Source organism: Haliaeetus leucocephalus, unplaced genomic scaffold (genome assembly GCF_000737465.1).
Source record: "Haliaeetus leucocephalus isolate CR32 unplaced genomic scaffold, Haliaeetus_leucocephalus-4.0 Scaffold149, whole genome shotgun sequence".
Lineage (NCBI taxonomy): Eukaryota > Metazoa > Chordata > Aves > Accipitriformes > Accipitridae > Haliaeetus > Haliaeetus leucocephalus.
Genome location: NW_010972585.1, coordinates 971,437 through 985,183, shown reverse-complemented (window position 1 = coordinate 985,183; position 13,747 = coordinate 971,437). Strand labels below are relative to the sequence as shown.

The 13,747-nt window shown below is 36.6% G+C and overlaps 1 protein-coding gene across 6 annotated transcripts in view; it reads left to right on the top strand.

Moving 5' to 3' along the window:
• The window catches only part of REV3L (REV3-like, polymerase (DNA directed), zeta, catalytic subunit), an 84,185-nt gene that overhangs the window by 60,068 nt on the left and 10,370 nt on the right, over window positions 1-13,747 (top strand). For 5 of the 6 annotated variants that reach the window (XR_774000.1, XM_010561664.1, XM_010561663.1 and 2 more), the window contains 8 exons: window positions 148-263; window positions 5,389-5,507; window positions 6,148-6,266; window positions 7,279-7,420; window positions 10,348-10,592; window positions 11,603-11,711; window positions 12,588-12,794; window positions 13,452-13,561. Coding sequence is in view for 5 of the 6 variants with exons in the window: in XM_010561664.1 (XP_010559966.1) it covers window positions 148-263; window positions 5,389-5,507; window positions 6,148-6,266; window positions 7,279-7,420; window positions 10,348-10,592; window positions 11,603-11,711; window positions 12,588-12,794; window positions 13,452-13,561 (1,167 nt within the window). In the remaining variant the exon portion in view is untranslated. The remainder of the gene's footprint in view (window positions 1-147; window positions 264-5,388; window positions 5,508-6,147; window positions 6,267-7,278; window positions 7,421-10,347; window positions 10,593-11,602; window positions 11,712-12,587; window positions 12,795-13,451; window positions 13,562-13,747) is intronic. The other variant, XM_010561665.1, reaches the window with a different exon arrangement.

Sequence of the window (13,747 nt, the reverse complement as noted above, 5' to 3'; positions counted from 1 at the left end):
TGCGGCTTTCATAGAAACAAACCCATTGTGGCTGCCTCTTTTTTAAAATCAACATGATTAGCATGTAATCCTGTTCATACTCTGTTCATGGAAAATATTTTCTTAAATAATATGAAGCTCATTCTCCTTTTCCCCCCCCCTCTCTAGATATGACCCAGACATTTTGTTAGGCTATGAAGTCCAGATGCATTCCTGGGGTTATCTCTTACAGAGGGCTGCTGCACTAAATGTTGATTTATGCCAGATGATTTCTCGTGTGCCAGGTAAGTTATTGTATAGGGTTTCAGTTCAGTTCCAATAGAAACAAGTTGAAGTCTATGAATAAATTAAAAAAATAAATGCAGAGTATTTCTTCAGATGGACCTCTTTTTTTGTTGTTGCTGTTGTGTTGTTATAGGTATAATCACACACACACAAAAAAAAATTTGAAATACCAATGAGATTCTGGTTTTCAGTGTTTTCTGAATTTTTAAATTCCTTGTGTATTCCACTTCTGGGTGTGTCCTGTATCCATGAACCTAGACTCATTTTCAGTTGTCGTGTGTGTTAAGTTTTCAGTTCTTGGAGGTGCTTCTGCTACCAAACTTTCTCTGGTTTCTCCTTGGCTTCAGTCATATGTATGTCGTTCAGGGTACCTACCATAATCATCATTTGTGGTTTATCTGACTGGGATACAAGGACATAAAGATGCTCCTGAGCAGCACTCATCTTGGTCAGCACCTCTGTAATAAAATCCTTACTTTCAATAGCCATTCTTGTATGGTGGGCAAGTTTTACTGGTCCAAGTGCTGATGCTTTCCTCCAACGTTCAGAAAAAGACCTGTTTCGTTTTTTTGCTTGAAAACCTGGGGAAAGTTTTCCAGGAGAGTGGTAAGCTTAGTGTCTAAACTTAGGCAATCAATAGAAGCTGTCATTCTGAAGAATGCAGTTAGTGAACAGCTAAATAAATGTGTTGCACCTGAGAAGAGTCAAGATGACTTTGTAAAATTAAAAACTGTCTCAAAAATCTGTTGTAGCTCTTTGCAGTCATCAAGAAGATGTGGATGAGGGAGATAGGATTTTAAAAATCAAAACAATTGAAAAAGCTGCTTTTGTCAGGGCTCTTGCCAAAGATCTGTACAGAAACTAAATAGCCATGAAATAAGAAGTGCTTTCCTGTGATTGTCCTATTAAAAACTTGATCCTGTTACCCTGTAATGGTTGAAAAAGTAAATGAAATATTAGGAATTATGGAGCAAGGAAAATATAGAACAATGAATGTAAATGTCAAAATCTGTAGTGTGCTTGCACCTCAAATACTGTGATTCTAGCCTCTTCATAAGCTTTCCCCCCTCAAAATGGATACAGGAGAACTGGTAAAGATGAGAAGGGTAATCCAAATGTGTCTAATAATTTAGTAAGTTAGGATTCCAGAAGAGACAAAACTGGGTAAGGAAGGTAAAAGCCTATGAAATATTGAGGGATATAAAGGGAAATATGGATTGGCTGTTCATGGTCTTTTCCAGTGCAAGAACCAGAAATTATCAAATGAAGCTAGCAAATGACAACTACAGAATAGGAGTTCATTTTTCACCCCTGGGTTGTTGAACTGTTGAGTTCCTTGCCACAAGGTAGTACAAATGCTTAAAGCGTATGTTACTTTCAGAGGAGATAAATTCTTGGGAAAAAAAATCCATTGGGAACTATTATAGATGTGAAAATAATGTCTGGCCCAGGAAGCTGCGAACGGTTAGAAGCTGGGAGAGTTCTAGAGAGATTATCAATAGCTGCTTCCCCTGTTCTTGAAGCATCTGCTTTTGGGTACTTGATAGAACACGATACTGTGCTCGTTGCGTCTTTGGGCTTACCCAGCATAGCAATACCATCTTTTCTGTTGGCATCCTGTGTGCCTGGCCAGGAGAACATGATGTTTTAGAAGAGCTATGTTCACATACTCCTTCCTTGAGGTTTGAATATTTGTGCACTCTTGATGCCTTCAAAATCTTTTGATGCTTTTGATACCTGTGATCTGTTTAGAAAAGGTCTGAGTTATAGGGACCTCCCAGGGACAAGAAAGCATAAGAACAAATTTGCATCTTCAGTTGAAAGTTGTTGGCAGCTGGACCTTGGTGAATTTTTAAATACTTAATATATGAAAACAGGAACACATGACAGTTTAAATATGAATTGGCCATCAAAGGTCACAAGTTTTCTTCTTCAGCACAAAGGTCTCAATTTTTTTCTTCAGGAATAATTACTGATTGCGTGAACCTTGTTATTAAATTCCCCTGATGGCTCAATTTGAGATGATACACTGGTTGCAATAATAATGCCTCTGGGTACAGTCTTCAGAGGTATTGAAGGGTGTTCAGAAAAACTCCTGACCCCTTACACCTCAAGATTTGCAATGTCTTTGGTAAGAGGAATGGCAAGTCTTGCAGTCAAAGGTTTCTTAAACCTCCAAAGATCACAAAAGTTTACTCCTCTACTGTGGAAGTATGGCTGAACAATCTCTTCAGTTTGGGACAGGTAACTAATGTGTCTCTGCTTTTGTTCTCAAAGGCTGAGACACAGCTCTCGTCTTGCAGGACAGCTATGTCTGCACTGTAGTTGATGCAGAATCAACATTTACATCAGCAAAGCTCTCGATAGTACCCATCTTCATGACATAAGCTGTTGTTCAAGTTACTGGAATTGGGATATGCATGAATAGTTCCTCAAAGAAGAAAGGTTACTTCTCTGGGAACTGTATGGTTCTTAATAGTGATGTCCCTATGTATTTCCAGTATTCCTTCCCTACAACTATGATGTCCCACACAACATGGCTTCAGTTCTAGTGAAGGAAACTAGGGTTGTAGTCCTTAACATCTTTGGACATAAAGTTTGAGTGGGCATGCAGGACATAGGCATGATTTCCACAGCACTGATATTCATAATACAGATGTTCTTGTGCCAGGTGATGGATGCACACCCAGAATTGGAATACATAACACTTAAAATGTTTCTAAGAACTAGTGTTTTTGTAAGGTAAGTAATTATTCTTTTTTTGACTGAACTGCAGGAGAAAGACAAGGAAATGTTCACACTGATGAGCTCCTCCCAAAAATGTCATGCCATAAGTGTGGGCTTGCATGCATGGCCATAAACGTACAAGTGTTGTGTTCTCTGTTGCTTTGTGGCCTCCTTGTCCATGGTTTTGACCCCATCTATGTTCCTCTTGCTTTTCCAACCCCTATGCTTCATATTTCCCTCCCTTCTTCACATGCTGTATTTTCAGAACAGGAAGTGCTCCTTCAAGCAGTATGCTCCTCTTTCCTCCTATTGAAATAAAGATGGAAGGTACTTTTCCTTCCCTTTCCTGTGATTTCAACTTAACAAAAAGAAAGCTGGACTTCTCTCTGGTTTTGCTTTATTGGCTGAGTCTGGTGCTGCCTCTGCCATTTACAAGTGAACTATTCATAAGTCATTAGGACACACCACAAGAGAAGTGAGTACTGTGCCTGTGCGTAGTGGCATTTTTTTGTGTGTGCACTGTGGCCTCCTGTTTCCTCCTTTGCATCACAGCTCAGTGTTAGGGAGTGGGTAACAGAGGATGAGGAAACTTCTTTTTATTTCGTCTTATGCACTGGAAAGATAGGAAGAATGTCCAGTTCTGCTTCTTAACAACTTTGTTTCCAAAGACGCTCACGTGGTTCTAGTGATATATTCCCCACACCAGTTGTGGAGCACTATGGGGTTTTGTGATGCTCATCACATGCAGAGTCCCTTGTTCATCGGGGCAGTGGGTCTCTTTTGTGACTGCATTATACTTTGTTGCCTGTCTTTACCAGCAAGACATGAAGCAAACTTAAGAAACATAGGGAATCTCCTAAACAAGTCATGAGAGAACTAGGATGACACTGCAGAAGGTAGAGCTAACGGATAGTTTCTCCTTCTAATAAAAAACAAAAATGGGGGGGGGAAAAAAAAAAAAAAAAAAGTAGGTCCCTCACTTTCGCAGGAGATCCAGCATGTGGAAATGTAAAAGAGCAGAAGAAAAAATGTTGCTGCTTGTGGGGCTTTTTTCCACCCAAGTGTGAAAAGAGAAACTGCTATTTTTCCTCCTTAAAAATCTGAAACAATAAGGAGGCTAAAAAATGGTATGCATTTTGATAAAGTGTATGAAAGGTCTGCTAAATTTTGTCAAGGCTCTGTGATTTATTGATAAGGTCAGGAAATGACAAATAGGCTTTCTTAACCATATTTTGACTGATACACACATTTGAAAGATCAACATGTGAAGTTAGTCTGTATTATGTTGTTTCACAGCAGTTCTGCAGAATATCAGGCAATTTTTACTTCTGTCTTCAAGGGTAAATGTGCTTCATGGCTGTCTGGGGAACTAATTGCCAAGTTCTGATCATTATTGCAAAGCATTATGTATCCACACTTCTATACACTCTGTCCAAAACGTTCTGGTTTTTATTAATAGGGTACTGTACAGGGTTATCTGATAAATGAATAGTGGCAGAGTACACAACCAACAGTTGAAAAATGGGTATGGATTTAGAATTGTAGGAAAATTGCCTCAAAGTGCTTTCTCTTCCATTAAACTAATAAGAAGGAACAAGACTGGAGGATCAAATAATACAGTGTGTTTTCATATTGAATTTTAACTTGTGTTGTACATATGTAAACTCAGGAAAGAATACCAAAACTGTAGCCTTAGGTTGACTGGAAAAAAGACAGTTTCAAGAAAAGTGTACCAAAAAGACTGTCTTCTCTTGTATTGTAGTATTTCAAAGCATGAAAAAACCCAAGGATGGCAAAAGAGAGTATCTTTCCTGTACTGTAGTCACCGGTCTTGCAGAAAGATTCAGAGTGCTGCGTCTGCCTCTGCATTTGTTCCTTCCTATTTCCTTCTCTCTCCGTTCGTGCTATCCAGAACTCATGTCTACCTGCTCCCACTGCGGTGGGTTGGCTTTTACTGTATGAAAAGGCGCTGAGTTTTCTCTCCCATTACCTGGTTCCAACTGTGTAAGATCACTACAAGTAAAGCCTTGAGTTATAAACTCTTTAGGGCAGAAATCACTTTTATGTTGTGCACTAGTGCGCATGCAGCTAGCTCTCTAGTAACATTCAGCATTGCTTAACCAATATATTCACTATGGAGAATATATTGCCATGGACACCATTTCAATGAAACCGAAGTAAGAGTTCTCTTCAGAGGGATGTGCAAGAGCAGAAAAACCTGGGGGAGTTTTATTTAGAGATTGTGTGGAAGACTGGTAAATAAATAATCTTGTGCAATCAGTAACAGTCTTTATGAATTCTTACTTTTCTAGAGAGCTCAAATTGGAAGAGGGATAGCTTGATCTGGTCTTGATGTCCTATAACTTGTCTAAATATATTATCTTTCAATGTCTTTAGATGAAAAGAAAGAGAACAGATTTGCAGCTGAGCTGGATGAATATGGATCGGATACAATGAGTGAAATAAATATTGTTGGGCGAATTATCTTAAATATTTGGAGAATGATGAGACATGAGGTAAAGTTTTTAAAAGGTTAATGTATTTGACTTACAGGGGTTTTTTAATTATTGTAGACTTTGTTGAAAATTTCATGTAATTTATGTAACTTTTTGTTCTTTATTTGTACACCTTTTCAAACAGAGCAGTCTGCCACTTTGTGAGAATGGATTTTGCATATCACTAAAATGTAAAATACTGAAGCCCTTATCTTTCAGTAATGTTTCTTAATGATATTTCTTTTCACTTCTTTGTGGGTTTTGAGAACAACTTACCTGTTTTAGCAATTTGTCTAGTATGGTGCTTTTACTAAATTAAATACTTGAACTTATTTTAAGGTGTCAGACTTACTCATTGTTTTGGTGTTTATGAGCTTACATTTAATACTCAAATGGTTCAGTCTTTACAAATCTTGTTCTGGCCAAATTCAGACCTGATCTTTGTGATCTACTTAATTCTGCATATTCTTTTCAATTGATGAGGGATATTCTTTCCTGACTTGTAAATAGTAAGGGACTTCTAAGTATAAATGTTTACCTTTTTAGCAAAGAATACTAATAAAAAGTTAGTAAGTCTAGTTGTTACAGTTTTCAAAAAGTAGACATTTCTTTGACTATGAGAGACATCATGCATGTTAACATATACTCTGTGTTTTTCTAGGTGAATCTAATGAATTACACTTTTGAAAACGTGGGCTTTCATGTTCTTCATCAACGTTTTCCTTTATTTACTTTCCGAGTTTTGTCTGATTGGTTTGATAATAAGGCAGATGTCTACAGGTAATGATCTATTAATCCATTTTGTTTGTTCTTTTTAAGGCCAGATTCTTAATATTGGATAGGTATGAGCTAAAGTCAGCGTAGGAAGAAATAATCAATTTAGCTCAGGTACTAGAACAGTCTATATGTAACAACATGAGCTTATTTACTCTGCTGTTCTGCTATGTTCTGTTCTGTAGTTATACCCTCAATATTTCATCTTTGTGTGTTTTTCTGTTTACACAAAACCAAAATATTTTCAGTTACAGTTTCGACATATCTGAATAGATGTACTATTTTGATGTTCTGTAACATCTTTCTTTTGTATATACTATTAATCAGAAGGACTTTTAATGAACTGTGAGGTTTCTGTTTTACTTCACAGTGCATGTCAACCAAGCTAGGCTTAAAAATAGTACAAAACAGTGTGCAAGATGTTAAGACAGTAATTATAGCTGCGTAAAAATACCTTTATATGAACGTATCACACTGGGCTTCATTCTTCCTTGGAGTGATCTGGTATTGTGTGATATGAACAATTCATAAAAATGAGTACTGAGCTGAACGTCATTTGTGACATACATATAATTTCTATAAAAGTTCGGTACTTTTCAACTATGTGGAAATTTGGGTTTATGCTGAAATTATAAATATATGTTCAACTGAGATAGGTATTCTTTTAATATAGAAGGATGTTTCCACAAAAGTCCACTTGGTTATAAAAAAACATGTAAACAGATGAAGAAACTCAAGTTTCTGTTTCAGTAATCCTTTAGGGCAGTAAGGACAACAAGATATATTATGTCATTGAGAGATTCCTTAACAGTAGTTTGCTGTAACACATTCTGTGTATATCTTTCGAATCCGTAAGTGTATGTTTATGTGCACCACATTTTTGAAAGAGCCGTATGAAAATACCCTAGGGGAAATTTTATTTGCTAGTTTGTAACAAGTTATCATAAAAAATACATTTTTCTTAGTAGAAAGAGCAGCACTTTCCTGATTGTTTATAATGAGGCGTTCACTTTCACAGGTGGAAAATGGTTGATCATTATGTTAGCCGGGTCCGTGGGAATCTCCAGTTGTTAGACAAACTGGATTTGATTGACAGAACAAGTGAAATGGCGCGACTTTTTGGCATTCAGTTCTTACATGTATTAACAAGAGGCTCCCAGGTAAGATCTAGTTTTCCTTACGCTTCACAAAAGCAAAATAGTCTTTAGAAAATGTTTTAGTTCTTCAGTATCTTTTCAGTCAGTATATGTATTTTTGTAACATCACAAAAGACTGTTTTGCATAACATGAAATTGAAACGTAAAGAAAGGCAATTCAAAAGCAGTAATAATGGATTGAATGGTTAGTCTCGGAGATTAAAAATGGCTGTTAAAAATAGAGTGCCCAGTAATTGTGCCAGTGAGTCTCTTCTACAGACTTTGGGAGCACTAAGTTTTCCCTTTGAGCTGGTATTTTTCACACTTAGATGAGTGAAAATGAATGTTTTTTAAAACATTAAGAAATATAATTGAGCATGTTTTAGAAAGACGAGATTATTTTCTTGCAGGATAGACAAAGCTGCATTGAATGTATTCTAAGTCACATTTCCTGTGAAGCAGACCTTTAGGTGAGATTTGATGATAAGACAAGAAGGGTTCTGGCTTTATTAAGTACATGTGTCATGCAAGTTGTGTGTAGTTCTGTTATTTTGGTACTAGCATCAGAGGGAAAGGGAGCAGGACAGAGTGAGATTTATGCTACTCTTTCTTTGAGACCCCAGCAGTCTGCAGTTGTACCAAAGGCTTTCCTTGCCCAGGTTCTGAGTAGGCTAACCAGACTGTTTTCGTGGCTTCACCTGAGGCCTGAACAGCACCTGAAACGAGAGACAACTACTCCCGCTCACGTCTGCTCTTCTGTTGTCGTCTTCTTTCCTACCATAATTCTTTCCTACCATCTTTCTGCTTTCTGTTTTAATAGACATGTAGCTGAGCTGACCAGGATTGATTATTTTGCCAACTCCTGTGGACAAAAAGACAACTTAAAAAATAATGTCCTAAACAGACCAGCATTGTCTTAAGCCAGAAATGGGAGTGTCTGAAGCTGCAGTTCCTTAAGGATTCAACCCAATTTAAAAATGTTGCCACCTTTTTTCCTTTGGCTGCAGTTGCCCGTGTAATCTCTTGACCCAGTGCAGGTTCTTGTCAGTTTTGCTGGTATTGGCCCTATATTTGGGGGGGCAAGCGGGGGGAGGGGGGAGGCAGGGAGCAGGGACAGCACTGTCAGCAGAACCGTGGTGGCATTCAATAGGTATTTGCCAGCTTAGCTCCCTGATCTGGTTTACCATGTTATCAGAGAAGTACCGCTGTTGGAGCAAGGGAAGAGAAATGCACAGTTAGGGACAGGGAGGGTGGAACTGGCTTACTGCCAGCATAGATATGCTTAAACTGTCTTGATTGCAGCCCACAAAGACTGTTCTGCCTGTCATTTTCTCAAATGGCTGTGAGTGGGAGTGAGCAGCAGAAACATGCTGCACTTTCTATCCTGACTGTTCTTTTCTCTTTCCTTCTGTGCACGTATATTTTGTTTCCATTGAAACTTTCTAGATCACAAAAATGGCAGTTGCAACAATTCCCAGTCACCTCACATAATTATTCTTTTTACTCAGAAGAATCACCACTACCTTTTATGAAGATATTTCTTTTCTCCTCAGCTGAAAAAGATGTTAAAATGGAATAGTACTAAGAACAGATTTCAGATATTTTAAGTTATTTTTTCTTTTATTTTATTAAGCTATCTTGAATATACCCTAGTAGACTAAACAAATCTAACAGGAGATGGTCATAGGCATACAGATTATTAGTCAGATGCTTGAAGAACTTGCTAAAAACTAGGAGAAAAAGAAGAAAGAAAAAAAAAAAGAAAGAAAAACAACCCAAAAAAACTAGCTCTTGCCAGATCCAGTCCCTGACCACCTCATCACACATCTGAGCACTGGACACAAATTAGTGTGCAGTTAGTGCAAGGCAGCAGCAGCTTTTGCAGCAGCATAGCTACACTTTCAAACCTCAACCTGTTCGTAAGATGCCAGGGTCTTGTTAAAGCTGTTGGTTGTGTAAGTTCATTTATAACATCACAGTTAAAGAAATTATACCTAACCCATTCAGTACAATGACTGAATATGTAGTGTGTCAAGCAGAGGGCTTTTGAATATTGATTTAGTTGCTGACAAAGCACAGGATCTTAGGATTATATAGGATTGTTCTTTGGTATTTTTGGATTTTCAGTCCTTTGCCACCCATGTATGTAATTTTCACCTATTCTGTTTTTAACTGTGAATGGACACAGTGAATGCCTGGCTGTAAGTGCTGTTTTTTTCTCATCTTGCTACCTCCACAGATGACATTTTGTGGTGTCTTGAACAAGCTGAAAGTTCTTAAACTTCTTGTTATTTTATGCTTCCTGTACAACTTGTGGCATCATCAGGGAGAAAGCATGATGCCCAGTGCAAAGCAGCAGACTTTTGAAATGGGCCGGCTTAGATTCTTCCCTTGGTTCTCTTGCTGCCAAGTACATTCTAGTTACTTCTCATGGTCAAAAGCTCGGAGGCACAATTATCAACTTACACAACTTGCATGTCATTTCTCTGTTTTCCCAAATGTTGAAATAAAATTGCTGTGCAGATCCTTACAGAAAATGTTCGTCAACTGCGTATTACACTTTTTCTTCAATGTTTGCAAATCTAATAAAAATACAGCTTAGCAAATGCTTGTTCACTGGCTGTAGCACGGCCATCCATATATATTGTTGCAGCCTGTTGGATGTTTATTTTTTTAACCTGAGCTGGATGTTGTTTTTTTCCATAGATAAAAATTAGAAGTACTTGATTTTCAATGACTAGGGCTAAACGATGGGGAAACACATGGAAAAGTTCCACTATATGTGATAGAAAATATACATTAAAAGTAAGAGTATGGCTATTTATTTTGGAAAACTAGTTGTCTGTACTTTAAATTCAGGAAATGTAAGTGTGTATTTACACAGTTTTAATACACCCATGTTTATTCTTTATTTTTTAAATTATAATTATTATATCCAAACTGTTTTGCAGTATCGTGTGGAGTCTATGATGCTGCGTGTTGCAAAGCCAATGAATTATATTGCTGTGACACCCAGTGTCCAGCAGCGAGCTCAAATGAAAGCCCTGCAATGTGTTCCCTTAATAATGGAGCCAGAATCCCGCTTCTACAGCAATGCTGTTCTTGTATTAGATTTCCAGTCATTGTATCCTTCCATTGTGATAGCATACAACTACTGTTTTTCAACCTGCCTGGGACATGTTGAAAACCTAGGAAAGTAAGTTGTTATTCTTTTCTCTCAAACTTTGATTCCATAGAGACTTTAGCATATTTTCTAAGCTACTGAGAACCCTTGGTTGTCATTGGAAACAATGGGCGTGTATGAATAGCACCATTTTCTGTTACACAATAGAGATGATAAAGATCTACCCTATGTGCATGTGTGTATACACAGACAAACACATATAAATATACACATCAATATGTATTTTTAAATTAAATGCAGAATTAGACTCTGTTCTGTTTAAAAAAGGATTAACTCTGTATGTGCATGTGTGTACACCTGTTCCATTATTATGGTGATGCTGGTTTTCAATATTGCTTCAGAATAAGTTAAAATGTTAGATAAATCCACTACCTATTTTCAAAACTGGACTAGTATTATTCTGCTGTATGTTGATAAATTGTTGTTGTTCTCTTTTAACAGTTGTAGTTCACTCTGGTCTTAACTATTCAAAACGAAAAGATACAATGAGTTATTCTGTGTAGCATCTCTTACTGAGCTTAACAGTAATTCTGTTAATTGGAAAAAAATCTCATTGCTCATTATAATTACCTCTATAAAATAGTATTTGGAAGAATGGGAAGATGCATGCGATGATTGCTAGGTGTCACTATCAGGTTTTCAAGTTTTTGATTTGAAATTCTGATTTGTAAGAAAAATATATGCAATGTGTTACTTGGTAAGCATTCATGGTTTCCATAGGGGATTACAGTATGAGTATGTGCCTCTACTAACTCAGCATTTGGAAATAATGCATTAATGCAGAACAGAATTGATAAATTACACATTTATTGGAATTTAGCCATTTATTACTACTTTCTTCCTAGAGCCTTTTGCATGTAGCTAAGAAATTTTAAATTGTAATATGTTTGTTTATACCTGAGATTATAATTGTGATTCTATCCTTGCTGGCATTATCAGCATTTTAATGTAAGTTGATGCTTTTGTTTGATCAGGCTGTAAATGAATGAATTGTCTTCATATTTATTTTTTCTCTTTATCAGATATGATGCATTCAAATTTGGCTGTACATCTCTCAGAGTACCTCCTGACTTACTTTACCAGATCAGGCATGATATCACAGTGTCACCCAGTGGAGTAGCTTTTGTCAAGGTAATGATGTTAGTGCTCTGTGACAGGCATTTTCACTTCCTGTTGGCTGACTAGCTTAAGATCAAATTGATACTGTAGTTTATATTTTGCTGCATTAAGAGCAGACAGAAGGGGGAGGTTCAGTCACTCATTTCCCAGTGTTTTTTGGTATTTGTCAGAGTGCTGAACTTCTGGCAGTTCAGGAAATAAAATGTCATCTTTATGCTTTCATTTATACTGAAGGCTTATTTCATCTATAATTAAACTGTATTTTACTTGTGCAGTTTGGGGATCAAACAGTAATTATCTGTGTGTAACACTTCATTCTTCTCCTGCCTGTATAGCAGAATGCTTTCCTAGAACAGGAGTCATGGTTCGGGACATGAAACTCCCTGACTTGCTTTCTATTGTTCTCATTTTATGTTATGTGTACTGCTGGCTGATTTGTAATGAATTAATAAATATGGCCTGGAGCTCTTAAAAATAATTAGCCAATCACCAGCGTACATATAGTTAATGTAAAACAAAAACTTTAAGTAAAGAATATTTGCAGCATTTTTAAAAGATAATATTCCTTTAGCATTTAACATTTTGAAAATTAACAGTTAAATATTGAAGTCCCGTTTTAGTTAATAAGGTTATCTAAACATTGCATTAGCAGGGCTGATGAAAACAAAGAACAAAAAGCTATTTACCCTGCCCTTAAGAGCTTTGTCTGTATTCTAGGTTGCTTGTAATATTTGTGGGAAGAGCCAAACCGTTGGTGCCTAGGGCATCTTGCTAATTAATTTGTCTCCTTAACAGTGATTATCTAACAGTTCTGGGTTTTGCTTTTACTCCTAACTATTTAGGCTGGGCTTCTTAACGTAATTTTTTTCTTTGTTCCCTTTATGGCAGCCTTCAGTAAGAAAGGGTGTGCTGCCAAGAATGCTAGAAGAAATCTTGAAGACTAGGATAATGGTGAAACAGTCAATGAAGGCCTATAAGCATGACAAGGCTATAACTCGAATGCTTGAAGCTCGTCAGCTGGGTCTTAAATTTATAGCTAATTTTACCTTTGGTTATACTGCTGCTAATTTTTCTGGAAGAATGCCGTGTACTGAGGTAAGGGTTGCAGATAAAAATGCAGAAAAACTGTGGAAAAGACACATTAATAAAGTATAGTCAGATAACAGAGTATTATTATATGAAATATATTTAATCTAAATACCTTCATAAAAGCTGTTTTATTTGTAGTACTGAAAATCAGCAACTTGAGATTTGTGATCCTTTTAAAAAAAAAAAAAGCCTTATTTTTCTTCTTCCTTTAAAAGAGCATTTGGTGTTGGCATTTCTATAGAACTCTCTCCAAAGGTAGATTGAATTACAATTCTAATAGTGGAAATAAAATAAAACATTGTAACTGTTTTATAGTTTTCATAAAAGGAGGAATCGGCAGAATCCAAAAACCAGAGAAAATGATCCTAAGCGATCTTGTCTTGCTTCTTACACTTTTAATATGCCTAAATAAGTTTAAACCAAATTTTACTTTATTTTAATTCTTAATAATTTTTCATTGCTCTTCCTTTAATTCTTGCTATTTTGGGGTAATGTAAGCAACCTTTTTATTTATTATATGCATTTAAACCATTAAATAAAATACATTGTCTCAATATAGTAATTTTCATTAACAGATCAAGCGAGGTTAGACTATGTTTACCAAGAGCTAGTATTGGGTTTAGCAGTAGAATAAAGATTTTCAATATATCTTTAACTTTGCAGGTTGGCGATAGCATTGTCCACAAAGCCAGAGAAACGTTGGAGCGTGCTATAAAACTGGTGAATGATACAAAAAAATGGGGTGCTCACGTTGTGTATGGTGATACTGACAGGTAATTAATGGTCTGCTTCTTATGATATTTTAAAGTCATAGTGGTTCTTCCTAGATACAGTTTTTCTTCTGTCTCAACAAGGGGAGGTTATGATACTGAAAGAGTACGTGGACCCTCTTTGGGGTGCTCCTTACTGTCTTGCATAAAATGTAAAGTAAATAATATTTATTTTCTTGGAGTTTCTTT